Genomic DNA, 16,749 nt, shown 5'->3' with positions numbered 1-16,749 from the left:
AGGTAATTTTCGATGATGTGACAGACACCATCCATACTTAAGAAGTCAAGAGGCCATAATTTACTATTTAGCAGGACCTCTACATCTTGAAGGATTTTGGGATTGATGATAATCACTAAGTGACAGTAATGCATTGACTGTGCATGTTGGTTCTGATCACACTAAATCAACAATTAACTTGATCTGCACATACAAGAACATACTGACCATAGTTTCCAGTCTGCAAGTACACATTCTTCTTGTGTTCATTGAAAGAAATGTTTATACACGCTGTTCATTCAGCGGGACCATGAACTATGATTACAAATAAAAGTTGTGTGTTTTAACTGATTCAATTGTATACAGAAAAATTTCAAATGCAAAAACATAATAATATTCCTGAAATAACCATTTTCCTGTCATAAATAACACTAGAGCAGTTCAGAGGCGACCTGTACAGTAAGTTCCCATTACACGGTCTTTCGCCCCAACTTTTATAATCAGAATTAATTGATTGCCACAAAAGTGGAAAATAATCTCACCTCTTGCCACGCGGTTTTGTTAACATTATGTGTGGCACACAAACAGTTACTTCCGTGAAATCTAGGACGTTGTACAGTCCTCGCGAGTCCACTTCCTATATGCACCGAAAACATGCGTTTAGTTGCAGCCTGGCTGTGACGTCATCCGAGGCAACGTTTAAGCCGGTGTTTGACGCACACAGACTGACAGCTCGGTGTTAAGTGTCACCCCCCCCACTCCCACCCCTCCCGCTCTCTCTCTGCATGTTTAATTTTCTCACATTGATGAGATGTTTGCGGTGAAGCCTATTGTCGCTTGACATTTTCTTCTAAGTGATATGAATATTATGAATATGACTGTTTTTGCATGGGGCTAACTTTTAATGCAGATTTCACTACATGATGTTTAAGAATGATGGTTTTCTGGGCAATATCCAACACCACTTTAGATGTTTAATGTTGCTAGACAACCAGAGAGAAGGTACATTACTGAAATACGAATGTTTTAGGAGTTTAACTGGAGAACTTGAGGGAGTTTTGATAAGACCAAAGGTAAGAAAAGAGAGTGATTTGAGCTCAACAGGAAGTGTACATATGCAGTTGTTCTTGCATGCTACTCACACGCCAGAAGGCGGCTTGCAAAGTACCTGCGTAGAAGTAGCAGCAGAAGAGTGCGGGATAATTCTTCTGTTACTGGTAAATACACACACTGATTTGCAACAATAGTGAAGTCAAAACAACCAAGAATACAAATAACATTCCAAATGCACCAACTATTCACTACAAAATTCATTATTTGAGTACTACAAAGAGTTGACATCTCTTCTGACAGAAAATTAAGTACATAAAATTCATCAGTTGAAACCTAGAACTTTGTAAGTACACTTCACAAAATCTAAATGAAGTCAACACAGTGACTATAATAGTTTTGTATAGCTCAAAGGCCTGCTGCAAGTCTTTCAATTGGACTTCAGTGACTTGCTTGTAACAATGAACATCTATGCACCTATTTGACACAGTCATACTTATATTTCTCCATTAAAAGAAAAAGAAACACTTGCTTCTGCTTTAATAATAAAATTATTACTTACAAGAGATCAAAAAATAACTATTTATTAGCTTAAAAATACATGAGTATTCACAAAATCACAGCATGTTTCATTCATATAAATTACTCAAAAACCACTGATAAATATAATATAATCACTCAAACTGTGACCTTTTCCTGCTGCCACTTGCCCCAACTGAAGTTAGCACTTGTGCGCTGCTAGTACGGAGTGTCCATTAGAATTTTCGTCTGTTTGTGAGAAAGTACAATTATTTAAACAAAAAGTACAAAATGACATTTTCAGTATCACTACACAGCACAATTGAAACAATACATCATTATACGCTTCTTTAAAATGAGAACATCAGTTTATATCACCTGGTCAAAAGCATCAAAATGAAATCATTCATTCATTCATTCAATATCTCTCTCTCTCTCTCTCTCTCTCTCTCTCTCTCTCTCTCAGCCCTAACCATTGTGCCTCCTTGGTCAGACTTTGTCAAATTCTGTTCACCGAATGAAGAGATGATACTCCATTTGAGTTATATAGTGAGGGACTAGCAATATCCTTATGTGGGTTGTTATGAAACTTCAAACTGGATTCAAAAAAGTTTGTTACCCAATCTTATTAAAAAACAATACTTTCTCCATATCTCAAAAGTACCATGATAGTGTACAGACTCATACTGTCAAGCTCGTGAATGTTATGCCTGTGAAGCGAGCACAGAGAACCATATCAAAATGTTCAGGGTCTTGGGAATATCAACAACTGTTGATATTCCCAAGACCCTGAACATTTTACTACTTGTAACAATGGAGTTGTGTCCTTCACATACAGGGCTTGGACAAAAATATGGTGACACTGTAAGAAAGGCATGCTTGCACAAAAAAATGCAAGTCAAGCTTGTAGTTTGTGCTGTTGTATTTGACCATGAATGGCACCTGTTCAATTTCTTCAATACATTTCAAGTGTCATTCATGGTCTGAACATTGTTCTGTGTAGTTTAGTGCATTATGTGTCAGCTGAGCAAATTATTGGTGGTGCTATGGCGGGTGCTTCCATACCCAAGGTAGCTGAAGTATTTGGTGTTTCAAGAGGCACCATATCGAAGATTTATACCGCACAAAGGTAAAGCGGAAAATAATAATCTGCTAAGTCACAACGTGAATGAAACTGCAAACTGTTGTGTCAGACAGTCACTGAAACAGATTGGAGTGAAAAATAAAGAGGACATCAGGGCAAAGGTCACTGCAGATCTGAAGGTCCCACTTACAAACTCTGCAAGCACCAAAACAACATGAGGGGAGCTCCAGAAACCCGAAACTACAGAGAGAGCTGAAATTCCAAATCCACTCACCAGTGATGCACTGGAATATGTAACAATTGAAAGATATATCGTCAGAGGTATTTGGGCAGCCATATCAAGATATTCCATGGGCCCCACGGTTACTCTCACAGGTCGTATTACTGCGGTGGATTATATGACCATTCTGACTCATACGGTCCATCCCATGCTACAATGTTCTCAATGGTGATTGCGTGTTCCATGAAGACAGGCCCACTGTTCACATAGCTTATTTTACCTGGGAATACTTTCGTGAGCACGATGATGAATTGTCACATCTGCCCTGGCCACCACAGCCACAAGACCTCAATGTTATTGAGCCTTTTGATCTACTTTGGAGAGAAGAGTGTGAGATCACTATCCATCTCCATCACTCTTATCTGAAATTGCCATTGTTTAGCAGTAAAAACATAAGACTCCCTGAAAACCATACACGATCTATATTTATCCATTCCGAGATGACTGGAAGCTGGTTTGATTGCCAACTGATTTCCAACACTGTACTGAGCTTGTGGTTCCATATTTTTGTCCAGTACCTGTACAACAACCAACTAATTACTGTTTAAAGAAATAATGCGAGAACATTCGAAGTGTTTCCTGATGTCCAAGATGAACTAAATATGAGATGCTTTCAGCCAACATACAGACAAACAAAGGACATGAAAGGTAAAAGACATGCAAATGTAAGACAAAGAAAGAACAACATTTTGCTGTTAAAGTGGGTACTAGAAAGAACTCCTGCATGGCATCAGAGTTCTTAATGTAAACACAATTTGCCTCAATACACATCAGATATATATACCTGACATTGGTTGAAATAAAAAGATGTGGGGGAACGCTGAACTACTTAACTGTAGGGACTTCTGTGTGGGGGAGGGGGGGAACTGATTTTGTTGTACAATTACATTTCCACCATGTGTAAGCATAAGACTTCAACTAGGGGGGGAGAAAAGGCGCTTAAAAGCCCTAACTGCATTCTTGGGCAGCACTGCAAAAGCATGGCTAGAAACAAAAGATTAGACCACAGATGTAACAAAACAGTTTTAGAACACAGATTCTGCCACAAAGTTGGTCCCTTTGCACTGTACAAGAACTGTTGTGGTCTTCAAATCAAAGACTGGTTTGATGCAGCTTTCCACACTAGTCTATCCTGTAAGTCTCTGTCTCTGTGGAACTGCCACCTACTCTCCATCTGAATCTGCCGCCTATATCCATCTCTTGATCTGCTTTGACAATTTTTACCATCCCACATTTTCCTCAGTTACCACATTGACAATGCCATGATGTCTCCAGATGTGTCTTAGCAACTGATCACCTTTCTGTCAAGTCAAGGCATAATTCCCCATCCCCAATTTGTTTCAGTACCCTATCATTAGTTATTTGATCCACCATCTAATCTTCAGCATAAAATTTCAAAAGCTTCTATTCTCTTCTTGTTTGAAATGTTTACTGTCCATGTTTCACTTCCTTATAAGACCACACTCCATAAGAAGATCATTATTGAAATACATTCAGGGTTAAAGAAATTCTCTTATTCAAAAATGTTTTTCTTACAATTACCAATATGCGCTTTGTATCCTCTCTATTTTGGCCATCAGCTCTACTACTTTTAGTGTCTAATTTCATAATCTAATTCCCTCAGCATCACCTGATGTACATTCCATTAAGCTTGGTTTTGTTTCACTAGTGTTCAACTTATAACCTCTTTGCAAGTCCTTTGCCATCCTCATCAGAATTACAAACTCATCAACAAAACTTTGAAGTTTTTATTTGTTTTCCTGAACTTTAATTCCCTTTCCAAATTTCTCATTGGCTTCCTTCACATTTTGCTCAATGTACATACAATGAATAACACCATGGACAGGCTACAATGCTGACTCACTACTTTTTTCCATCTACCGCTTCCCTTTCATGTCCTTCGACTCATGGCTGCAAGCTGGGTTCCGTACAAGTTGTAGATAACCTTTCACTTTCTGTATTTTATGCATGCCATCTTCAAACTTTATAAGAATTTAGTCAACATGATCAAAAACTTTCTCCAAATCTCTCAATGATATAAACATAGGTTGCCTTTCTTTGATCTATCTTCTGAGATGATTCGTAGAGTCACCCCATGGGTCACACTCTCGTGGAAGCTCTAAGTGCAGGCTTTGTCCAATACACTCATCCAATACCCCAGCCAGTCCTTAGCAAAAGCAGGTTACCTGTGAGGGCAGTCTGTCACATGAGCTCTGCTGTAATTTCAAGTACAGCATTTTACATATGCATGACCACCAACAGCTCTCTAGCCAAATGAATGGTCACTGCCAAACCGTGGCTGATAGCAGATAGTAATAACTGTGAAAACTTCTTTTTGTGAAAAAAGTCTACAGACAACCAACAATGCTGAAATTCAAGAGAAACTGCTCCAAAGCCAACTTTTATGCATCATTGTTAATTATAAATTTCTGATTAGTACAAGTGACGTGTATGTCATTTAGCCCGTTTGACTTTTATCCTATCAAAAAGATTTTCGTTTGGTCACATGATGATGCTACCAGGAGCAGCAGGCAGACTTCTTAATTTGACTTTGCTGTGGCCCACAGTTTACTGTTTTCCTACCTGATACCTTTGTGAGACACTATGAAGTGTCCTATGGGGAAGTCATTAAGGAGGCTAATGTGAAAAAGATTAGTGAGCTATTTAAATCCTTTGGTTAATCTCTAGAGCATACCACTTAAAAATAAATGGCAACAGTAGAGTTGTGTTAGCTGCTGTAAATGAATTTCTTTTTCCCTCCTATTTCAGCCTATCTGCATGTTCAAGCCCTTATGCTATTGCTGACAAGATCCTATCATATCTGAACCCATACATTGATACAGTTTTCCAACAGTGTTTGTATTGGCACTACTCCTTACAGGCTACACAGATAACATGGAACTTAAGAATGTTTTGGATAGAGAAACTATAAAACACAAAATAAAACTTCAACAATGGCAAAGTAATGGAATGAAAATGTGGTTCTGAAGTTACAAGGGTTGTCAATTAAATTTAAAGCCTTAAAACATGACAGATTGAGATGTACTACCTTTTTCATATTACCATTATTATTGCGGAATAACTTGAAAACTAGTCTGAAGCTCCTTGGCACTATTTTCTGTTGCAGTCCTAATGATCCAGTTTCTTGAATATTTAATGGCATGTACAAACTGTGTCAGTGACAACTAACACATCAGTACTACAAATTACAGAACTATTGACAGGTAGTTACATTCAGGAGGTGTGTTGTACTACCGATAGGCCCACAAAAAGTAAAAGTCATTACACTATTCTATTATCGAGATGGCCTAAGAAGACCCCTGGCAGCTGCAGTGGGCTGATTGCAACAGGTAACACAATTACATGGACTAATCTCTGAACACAATTTTGTAAACATCTCTATATAAATTTCTCATTGTTGTCATAGCTCTACAGTTGTCTACTGTTTTTGCCTGCAGCCTTTTGCACATCGCAGTTAAAAGCTGAGAACAGCACTGGTAGCTTTCAGGGATCTTTTGACGACTCAACTATAGCTTTCTGAATTAGTTCCATCCTCAAGGACGAGGAGAAAAGATGGAAAAGGTATCAAATGAAGCACAGGTCACTCAGACTCCAGGATGACAAGGACCAACCTGTAGTGCATATGAAGGTAGCCAAAGATCGAGAGAGAGAGAGAGAGAGAGAGAGAGAGAGAGAGAGAGAGAGAGAGAGAGAGAGAGAGAATCATGCCACCATTGAGTAAATGATGGTGGTGATTACAGGTACAAAGGGACTATAACATCTAGGTTATCAGTCCCTCATTGCACTGGAAATTCATATAAAATGATGTGGAACGAGAAAAGGAGAACTGACAGCTCCTGAATAGGGGGTCTTGTTAGCATCATTGAAAAGTCACCTTACTGTAGCAAGTCAGCTGGTTTAAACTGAGATCAAAACCCAGGCAGTTATAAACTGAAGAGTACTCTATGAAGGGTCATCACAGACCGTACTACTAAAATGAGTGAGTAAAAGAAGACTGGACAGACCAGAGAGAAATAAAATACATTCACAAAAAATTTAACAATGCATGATACTGCAGAGGTAGAAAGTAGCGGGAGGCCACTCAGGCACTCACCACAGGGACAGTTGCCAATCACACACCTCTGTGGCTGACAAGGTCTAACGAGCTCAGTACTGATGGTGCTGCCAACCCAAAGGCTACAGATCCATCGTCAAGGTGGGATAAAATCAAAGCTTTGTGGAATAGCAAAAGACTCATTCATTCTACACCCCAGGAGGTGCTGCTGAGAAATATGAGGATATTAAAATTCCTCATGTAATTTGTCTTGAGCTGGCATTCATGTAGTAACCATGTTAAATCAAATTTGAAAGTTCCAACAACTTCAAGCAACTGGTTACCGAAGTAAAGTTATGGGAGCACATTCACAGTCCTCAGACTACAGAAGTGCACAAAGCTAGTTTCCAGGGAGAAACCTGATAGCCATGATTCAAGACCTAGTCATGTAATTTCTGATGGCCCTCGAAGATGGTGTTCAGTGTCGCAAGATGATGATGTATTGTCATACACACAACACTCGTCCACATACAGTGACGACGAAACTGTGCCCACTGCAGTCACAATACCATCGACTGCAATGGTGAAGAGGATTAGGCTCAGAACCAATACAGAGGGGTGGAGGGTTCCCCAGTTTGCTGTACATATATTGGTTGCTGAGGGTTGAGCTATCCAGACTTTGAAGAGTTATGAATACAAAATTATGGACAAAAACAGTTTAGCAACCCTAAAAGCCCCACTCATGCAAAGCAGACAGGATGCGATGGCATTGCATGCTAGTCAATAGGAGCACTGCACAATTATTGCATTGGTCACCAAATACAAAGCCACCACCTTAAAACCATCCAGATCTTAAGATTGGGTACAAACTACGGGGTGACTTTATGTCACAATTACAAGGTATTTTACATCTCCTGCAGGTCGAAGAACACAACTAGATGTTGGCAATGTGTGAAAGCACTGTTCACTGCAGATTTCAGCTGAGAACACAGAGCCACTTTGATGAAATTGCAATAACTGTTCTCTGGCTTCCAGGCACCAACACAGTTGTCAATTGACCATGATTTATACATCCAGTTCATTAGGAGACAGGTCGATAATTATGATATTGCAGTGCCTGTGCTATTCCGAATACGATGCAAAGTTCCTTTCGACATGCACGGGCACTACGGGGACTATGGCTGATATGAAATAATTAAATGTATTAGCAATTGCAAATACAGAAAACCATCGTCAGTTTATTCTACACCTGATATATTTTCAATTGTGAATACATTTAATGTAGGTCAATAATTAGTCAAAAATTTGAAGGTTTTTTCTAGATTCATGACAGTAACAATACCACCTCGTCCACTGAGGTGGGGAACTCACCTGCTTACGCTGTCATTGCTAAGCTGTTTACGCATTTAATTGTTGATTTTATCGGGTCCTGGGGTTGTGTTGACACTGCGGAACTCCCGTTCACTACCCACAACACAACATTATATAATTCAAGGTCTTGTGCTTGGAAGAATAAGTAGTTGTGCTCCGTCAGGATGCTACTGGGTCACAAAATAGTAGGATGGTGAAGTGTGCTGTGAAACATTTACCGAAGGTTGTGTAATCACTACAGATGTCACCATAGAGAGAGATGCTGGGAATTACTGGTTAGTTTGAGGGAGGGGGGTCAAACAGCGAGGTCATCAGTCCCATCAGATTAGGGAAGGAAGTCAGGTGTGCCCTTTCAAAGGAACCATCCCAGCATTTGCCTGAAGAGATTTAGAGGAATCACGAAAAACCTAAATCAGGATGGTAGGACAAAGGTTTGAACTGTCATCCTCCCGAATGCGAGGCCAATGTGCTAATTACTGCGTCACCTGGCTCGGTGGGAACTACTGTTGATGGTGGGTGGCCCCAGCTTTACTCAACTGTTAAAACTACTTGAAGTTATTTGTTTCGGGGGGGGGGGGGGGGGGGGGGGGTGAAGTGCAATAATATCATGGCCAAGCGATACAACCGGTGCTATTCTTATGCCTATGTCTTATGTATTTCTTCACAGGCCAAACAAAGCTAAGGGTCATTGCAAGTGAAGTTATCCAATAAATATTTTTTTCTTTTTATTTGTGATTACACTGTAACTGAGAAGTTACAAACATTTTTTAAAATAATTTTACCTTGTGCTGTTACTGAATGATGGCCATTTTTATCTGTAAGCACTTGAAGGTTTTTCAGTTTGGAGACATTAGTGTTAATTTGAATATCTTTGCACTGGGTCATGTAACAACATTGCAACTGACATGACTGTTTTTACGAGGGTAATCCCAAAAGTAGGGTCTCCTATTTTTCTTATAAGTACAGAACTCTGTAGCAGTTCAGTTGGTCACACTGATATGAAGAGCGCTTCACGTGCTGTGTGTAAAAATGCACACACCATGCTGAGACGCTCAGTTTTGGCTTGGTAGCTGTTGAGAATGGAGCTCCCGTTGGATGTTACTGCAAAGTGTGAATTGTGCGCAGTCATTCGGTTTTCGAACACAAAGGGCACTGCGCCGATTGAAATCAATCGCCAATGGACGGAGGTGTATGGTGAGTCATCCATGGATGTCAAAAATGTTTGTAAGTAGAGAGTTTGCAGCAGGTTGGACTGAAATTCACAATGAACAAAGGAGTGGGAGGCCATCAATTTCTGAGGAGACACTGTTGAAGGTTGAGCAAAGCATGCGTGAAGATGGGCAGATCACCCTGACGTTTCCCAAAGCACTGCTCACAGAATTTTAACAGAAACATTGAAGTACCAGAAGGTGTGCGCAAGATAAGTGCCACGCATGGTGACTGAGGACCACATGCGGCAACAAGTTGACGCTTCCCGTGCATTTCTTCACTGCCTTGCAGCCGAATGGGACAACTTTGAGGACTCAATTGTCAAGGGTGACGGAACCTGGGCATACCACTTTACACCTGAGACCAAGCAACAATCACGCCAGTGGCGGCATCCTTCTTTGCCAAACCCACGGAAATTCAAACAAACACAGTCTGCTGGTAAAGTCACGACAACCGTGTTTTTTTTTTTGGGATCGGAAAGAGGTATTGTTGGTCGACTGTATGCCCACTGGGACCACAAAACTGACAGGTACTGTGAGACTCTGGAAAAACTCAAACAGGCAATTCAGAACTGGAGATAAGGAATGTTGAGCAAGGGTGTACACATTCTCCATGACAACGCTTGCCCACACATTACTCGGCAAACCGTTTCTCTCTTGCAACAGTTTCACTGGAACATAATCACCCACCCACCCACCCACCATATGGGCCTGACTTGGCACCCAGTGACTATCACCCATTCTCTAGGTTAAAAGAACATTTGTCCAGAAAGCGACTCAGCTCCGACGAGGTGAAAGAAGAGGTCCATAGGTTTCTGAACAGCATGGCGGCGAGCTGGTATGATATGGACATACACAAACTGCCACAGCATCTACAAAAATGCATCAACAGAAATAGTGATTATGTCAAAAAATAGCAAAATGTTCAAGCCGTAAACTGATGTAAACCATTGTAGAAATAAACAGGTCTATGTACTTTCAAAAAAAAAAAAATAGGAGACCTTACTTTTGGCATTACCCTCGTAAAAAAGCCTCCTCTACAACACTGTTTATTACTCAAAATATCCTAAATTGAAAAATAACCAGTCAAAATGATCTCCAAAGTTTGACATTGAAAATTTAGAAAATCCAAAAGTAACAACCAAGGAGTGATTTATGAGAGTGTATTTTTTCCCCTATTTAGACATCAAACTGCTTGTCAAACAGAGCAAGAACATTGACAAACATTTCCTTAATTTTTTTATAAGTTTTTGAAAACCTTCTTATGGTTTTGATTTTTCCTGCACAGATTTTTGTATTGGTATGATTACTAAACAAAGGTCCTTGGCCAAGAGTAGAGTGTACCAGACTGTGGCACAGCATGCAGCTGTGCATAACAAACTTCATTTCAATGACTGCTTCACAAACACAGACATCTGGATCCTCCCCTTCATCACAAGCTTTTCTGAACGGTGCAACAGAGTTGCCATTACAACATATTCTCCACTCTCAAAATCATCCCTGCTTCAACCTACAGTAATCTTCTGTCCCCACACACTTCACTGAACTGTTTCTGCCACCTCTGTCTTGTCACATTCTCACAATTTGCCTGCCCTCACCTTCATTGTGCACTGCTCTGTACCTACATGTCCACTGGTCTTTTCCCCTTCTCTGCTTTCCACACTGTTTTTCCTCTCCCCTCCCTCCCCCACAGCCTCCTGACACTGCAACTGTCAGTACTTCACTGCCACCTGGCAGCATCAATTCTTCTTCCCCCACCCACGAACTGCTATCCCTCTCCCTTCCCCGGCTGCTCCAGATTGTTGCTCCTGTTCATCGTGTTTCTGTTGCAGTCTGGCAAAAGGTAGCAGTAGTGTGTGTGAGGTGTACTTGCTTGAGTGAACGTGTATGAGTTTCTCTTTTCTGAAGAAGGCTTAGGCCAAAGGCTTATATTTAACAGTCTCTTCATCGTGGCTTTCTGCAACTGAACATGTCATCTTTATGGTATGTAGTGATCTATCTTTTTCACAATTTTACTGACATATTATGTTTTTGTGTGGTTTCGTTTGGACTTCTCGCACCTTTAGCACTTAATCATTGTTGTTGTCTGTTTTCTGGATGTTCTAACAGAGAGAGACTGGAGTTTAGATGTGAACACGCCAAGGGCAACCAGAAATGAATTTTTTTCCACAAAGTTGGCATAATTTTTGCTATTTGTGGTGGGAAATTGTGTTTTAACAAGTGGTGAACAAGAAATAAATTGAGATGAAATAAAAAATTTCAGCTTGGTTATTCAATGTGATGAATGCAGAGCAAATATGGAACGTTTGAATAATATTTGAAGGGGAGTAAGTCAACAGGCAAGTTAACATTGGATGTCACAACCAGAACAAAGCTGTTTAGTATAGTACACTATGATATTTAAACATGAGAAACATGGCCCAGATACACAAATAGTGACATGTGAATGTGGATGCAATTGTGTGATGTCACAAGTATGGCACAACATGCTAATAGTCAACAGTAGTCAAAAAGTTCCTAGTGTGAACGTTTGCTGGACAGAGCAAAGTAACCAATCTTGGCGCAGTTCCACCATCTCTGAATTCTTCCCAGCAGCCCTAGCGAACCTACTGTGCCCACACAGGGACAGCAGCAGCAGAGTTGCAGCTGTCCGACATACGAGGTGGCATATTAGCACAAAATAAACCAAAGGGGAGACACTGTGCAGTGTAATTGTGTGTAGTTGCACCTTGGACGGAAAATTGGGTCACTGTGGATGTGAAAGGCAGCAATGTTTGTTTGTATGAAACAGACCAAGGACAGGAGGTTACTGAACAAGAATCAATAAAAGAAAATAATTACAACAATGATAGTTTTGGGTGTCACACATATAGTAGTGTTGCAAGGTGTGTCCAGGTATCAAATGGGAGACAAGAAGGCATAATGAGGCAAGATTACAATCTTAGTGCTGGGGAAATGTATGTGGTTCCTAACTGGGATAAAAGCTACAAATGGTTAATATGAGGGTGGTTTGAAAAGTTCTCCGATATCACCATGAAAGGTCAGCACTAGCGCAAAAAGGTGTTCACGTGATATTCATTGGACTGTTGCCTGTAAACAAGTGCCACATAAGTGCTCTTAGAAGAGAGCTGTGGCAGTGACGTGGCTCTGTTGTTGTTCCTGCACATTGCAACAAAAGATGTGTGGGAAAAGGCCAGGTTTAACAAGGAAGAAAGTCATATTCCATCAAGACAATGCGCACCCACACACACATGCCATCGCCATGGCAAAATTACACGAACTAAGGTATGAATTGTTGCCACACCCACCTTATTCACCTGATATGGCTCCATCAGACTTCCATCTCTTCCCAAACAGAAAATTTTTCTTGGTGGACAAGGATTCACTTCAAACAAAGAACTTATATCCGGAATCGACAACTATTTCGCAGGCCTGGAGGAAACTCATTTTCAATATGGAATCATGGAACTGGAACATCGTTAGACCAAGTGCATTAATCTACAAGGAGACTACATTGAAAAATAAAAAAGTACTTTTTTTCTATTCCGTTCCGAGAACTTTTCAAACCACCCACATAATATTTGGAAGCATGTAGGCTCAGATAAATCTGAAGTAAGTTCAGTTAAATCTGACATGAAAACATCAGGTATGGATGTATTCAATTCTGAGGTCAATATGTTGCATTTGAATCGAACTGTGTTAGAGACACAACTCAAGAAAGATACCGACACTACCAGAATCATATGACAGCAGAAGTAGTGACTGGAAGGCAAGAAAAGGCAAGAACAGCCAAGCAGATACAGGAGATCACTAATGACTGTCAACACAAGAAAGAACAATTAACCAAGAAGGTGTTGGAATGTTTTTAGAAGGAGATTGGTGTTTAATGACCCACTGACAACAAGGTCATTACAGATGGGGCGCTAGCTCGGATTAGGGAAGGAAATTGTTGTGCGTTGTCAAAGGAACCATCCCGGCATTTGCCTGAAGTGATTTAGGAAAGTCACAGAAAACCTAAACCTGGATATCCGGACGCGGGTTTGAACTGTCGTCCTCCCAAATGTTTGTAGAACAATAAACTTAACTCACTCAGACTCACTGTGATGAGAACCATGGCATGGTTACACCGGAAGCATGCAAACTGTCCCAGGAGGTACAAAATACTTGCATAAATACTGAAAAGTGTGTTAGAGAGTTATGTAACACTCAAATTAGTGGTAGTTCATGTGTGCATACAGACAGCTTGCTTGTTAATTGTATAAAGTTTTTTGGGTTCTATCCTGTGAGAAATGATTATCTTTCAGAGCTTTCGAAAGATTTTCTTAATGCGTTGACCAGAATGATTTTTGGTCTAAGAATAAGGAGCAATCCATATTGAGGGACTTCTGGGGAGGAGAGATATACAACCCACAGAGGGGTAGCTTAAAGGCCTTTTGTGACAGTGGGTTAATGAAATAAAGTATCTCCACAACAAACTGGTACTGCAATGACTATACTGGATCTTGAGGATAAATTTCCACATCAGGTGAGGCAAATGGTAGTTACAGCACCTAGGGATAATGTCGAGGAATTTATTAATTTCCAGGAAAGAACTGCAAGAATTTATCCCAACAATGGGCCAATGAACTATGACAGATTTAATGGGCTGGGTGATAGAGGGCAATTCAGGGTAAACAGAGTGGAAGGGAATAACAGAAAGGGGCAGAAGACTTCAAATCGGTAGGATAAAAATCATTGCAGAGGCAGTCACCAAATAGGGATACGAATGTTGGACCCCTAGAGAGAAATGAAGGGCAACCTCAACTTGCGCACATCCTACAACACACAGCAATGCTCCAGAAGAGAGCATAAAGTGTAGTACACACAGTCTACTTAACAGATTAATTGCATTTCCTACGTGTTCTGCCAATAAATAAAAGTCTTTGGTTTAATGACAATATTAAGAAAACGACAGACAGCTACTCACCATGTACAAATATTGACACACACACACACACACACACACACACACACACACACACAAAACTGTGCATGATGGGAGAAGCAATTTGGGTAGTGGGGGTAAGGAGAAGGTTCGAGTGGCGAGGGGAGAGACAGCAGAGTAGGGCGATGAGGACAGTAAAGTGCTACCATGCAGGGACACGGTGGGGACAGGGTAAGGCAGCTGCATGCAGTCAAGACGTTAGACAGGCACCACATTTGCTTTCCCCACAACATTTTCTATGAGACTGTTCGAATTTTAAGTTATCCATACCTGCAATCCCAAAGAATTTATTTGAATTTATAACCTTTACATTTATGTGATTTATCATGTAACCAAAATTTAGCCGATTCCTTTTAATAATCTTGTGGATGACTTCACACTTTTGATTATTTAGGGTCAATTTCAACTTTTTGCATCATACAGATATCTTGTCTAAATTATTTTGCCGTTTGTTCTGATAATCTAGTGACTTTACAAGGCACTAACTGGCACAATCATCTGCAAACAATCCACGAGGGCTGCTCAGCAGATTGTCACCCAATTCAATCATGTAGAGCAGGAACAGCACAGGGTCTATAACACTTCCACAAGGAATGCCACATATTACTAGACCTTCCTGACAAGAAATCCCAAATCCAGTCGCACGCTGAGAAAACTCCATAGGCACGCAATTTGATTAGAAGTCACCTGTGAAGAACAGTGTGTCAGAAGCCTTCTGGAAATGTAAAAATACGGAATCAATTTGACATCCCGTGTTGACAGCATTAATTACTTTGTGAGAAAGAGCTAGTTGTAATTGACAAGAACATTATTCTCTCTCTCTCTCTCTCTCTCTCTCTCTCTCTCTCTCTCTGTGTGTGTGTGTGTGTGTGTGTGTGTGTGTGTGTGTGTGTGTGTGTGTCAAGGTCATCAGTGCCCTTACATTTATGAAAACAAACAAATGCGGAGATGAACGAAAAATGTTGTAAATGCATGCACTCAAAATGAACACACAGTGACTCTGTACCACATGCACTACGACCAATCAGGAGGGAAAAGAGCTTATCAAGAAATTAAAACACAGAGAAAGCAAAACACAGAAGAACTAAAAGAAAAGCACAGGGAAACACTCAAATACCAGAGGATCACGACATGTCTCCTTGCCTGCTCGATCTGCCCTTTCACTCTCCACAGTTCCAATGTGCCAGGTACCCAGCAAAAATACACCACTTTCCCTAGTCAACATCATTGTAGCAGGGAATTCGGGGTATTCAGGGTTACTGTATCTGCTGGGTACAAACACCGGAGAGAGTATACGGCACTCAGAGAATCTGAGCAGATGACAAATCTAACACCGCAACGTCTCATCTGCTCCAGTACTCGCAAGATCACATATAATTCTGCATCGAAGATGGTAAATTCTGGAGGCAGTCTGACCTTGAGAACATGATCTGGGGAAACAACAGAGCAACCAACAGAGTCCCCCTGCTTGGACCCATCCGTAAAAATAACTACATGGTCGTGGCACTCAGATAAAATATCAGAGAACATCACATTAAAAATGGAAGCAGGAGTGACATCACTCGTGCACGCGGATCCCAAATGGCATCATGGCTCGTGGATGGTTGGAAAAAAAGGTGTTCCAGAGGTGGATGAGCAACAGTAGAGTGTGTGGGTGAAGTTGGAGCTGCAAGGAAGTTACATGCCTGACAGACCATGAAGTCAGATTGTAAGTGGCGGTTCCCCTGCCCCAGCTCAGAGGCTCGGCTTGGGACTGGTCCAATAAGCACCCGTGGCCATCTGAATCCCCATAATGGACTGTGTCAATGATCGATAAGTAAGAGGGCCTCGCTGACCAATACAACATGCAATAATAGCCCAGCCGTGAATGCACAAAAGCTTGATAAAACTGAAGGAGACATGCCCTGTCCGCTCCCCAGGACCTGTGGCTAAGGTACTTGATGATGTTCAGTGCCTTCAGGATTCTGGCTTTCAGGTTTCACAGGTGTGGTAACCACAACAACTGGGAGTCAAAAATGAAGCCCAGAAACCGCACTGTGTCTCTAAAATGTAGAATGGCATCCCCCATATTCAAGGCCGGCAAATTAAAAAGACAATGAGAAATGAGAACAATTGACACGCGCACGCACGCACAATGATGGAAACCCATCTTTGCAAACCACTCCTACTGTAAGTCGCAACTGATGGCTCGCTGTTGCAACACTGGAGGAGGAACAGAAA

The 16,749-nt window shown here is 40.9% G+C and overlaps 1 protein-coding gene across 1 annotated transcript in view; it reads right to left on the bottom strand.

Annotated features, from left to right (window-relative positions):
• Positions 1–1,597: 1,597 nt before the first annotated feature.
• LOC126284680 (mitochondrial import inner membrane translocase subunit Tim23) overlaps positions 1,598–16,749 on the bottom strand; it is a 69,375-nt gene continuing 54,223 nt past the window's right edge. Inside the window, exon 5 of the mRNA XM_049983804.1 lies at positions 1,598–1,797. Coding sequence (XP_049839761.1) covers positions 1,785–1,797 — 13 coding nt within the window. The 3' untranslated portion in view covers positions 1,598–1,784. The remainder of the gene's footprint in view (positions 1,798–16,749) is intronic.

The sequence above is a fragment of the Schistocerca gregaria genome, chromosome 1 (assembly GCF_023897955.1).
Source record: "Schistocerca gregaria isolate iqSchGreg1 chromosome 1, iqSchGreg1.2, whole genome shotgun sequence".
Classification (NCBI taxonomy): Eukaryota; Metazoa; Arthropoda; class Insecta; order Orthoptera; family Acrididae; genus Schistocerca; species Schistocerca gregaria.
Note: the sequence above shows the minus strand (reverse complement) of the source record. Positions and strands in the feature narration are given on the sequence as shown.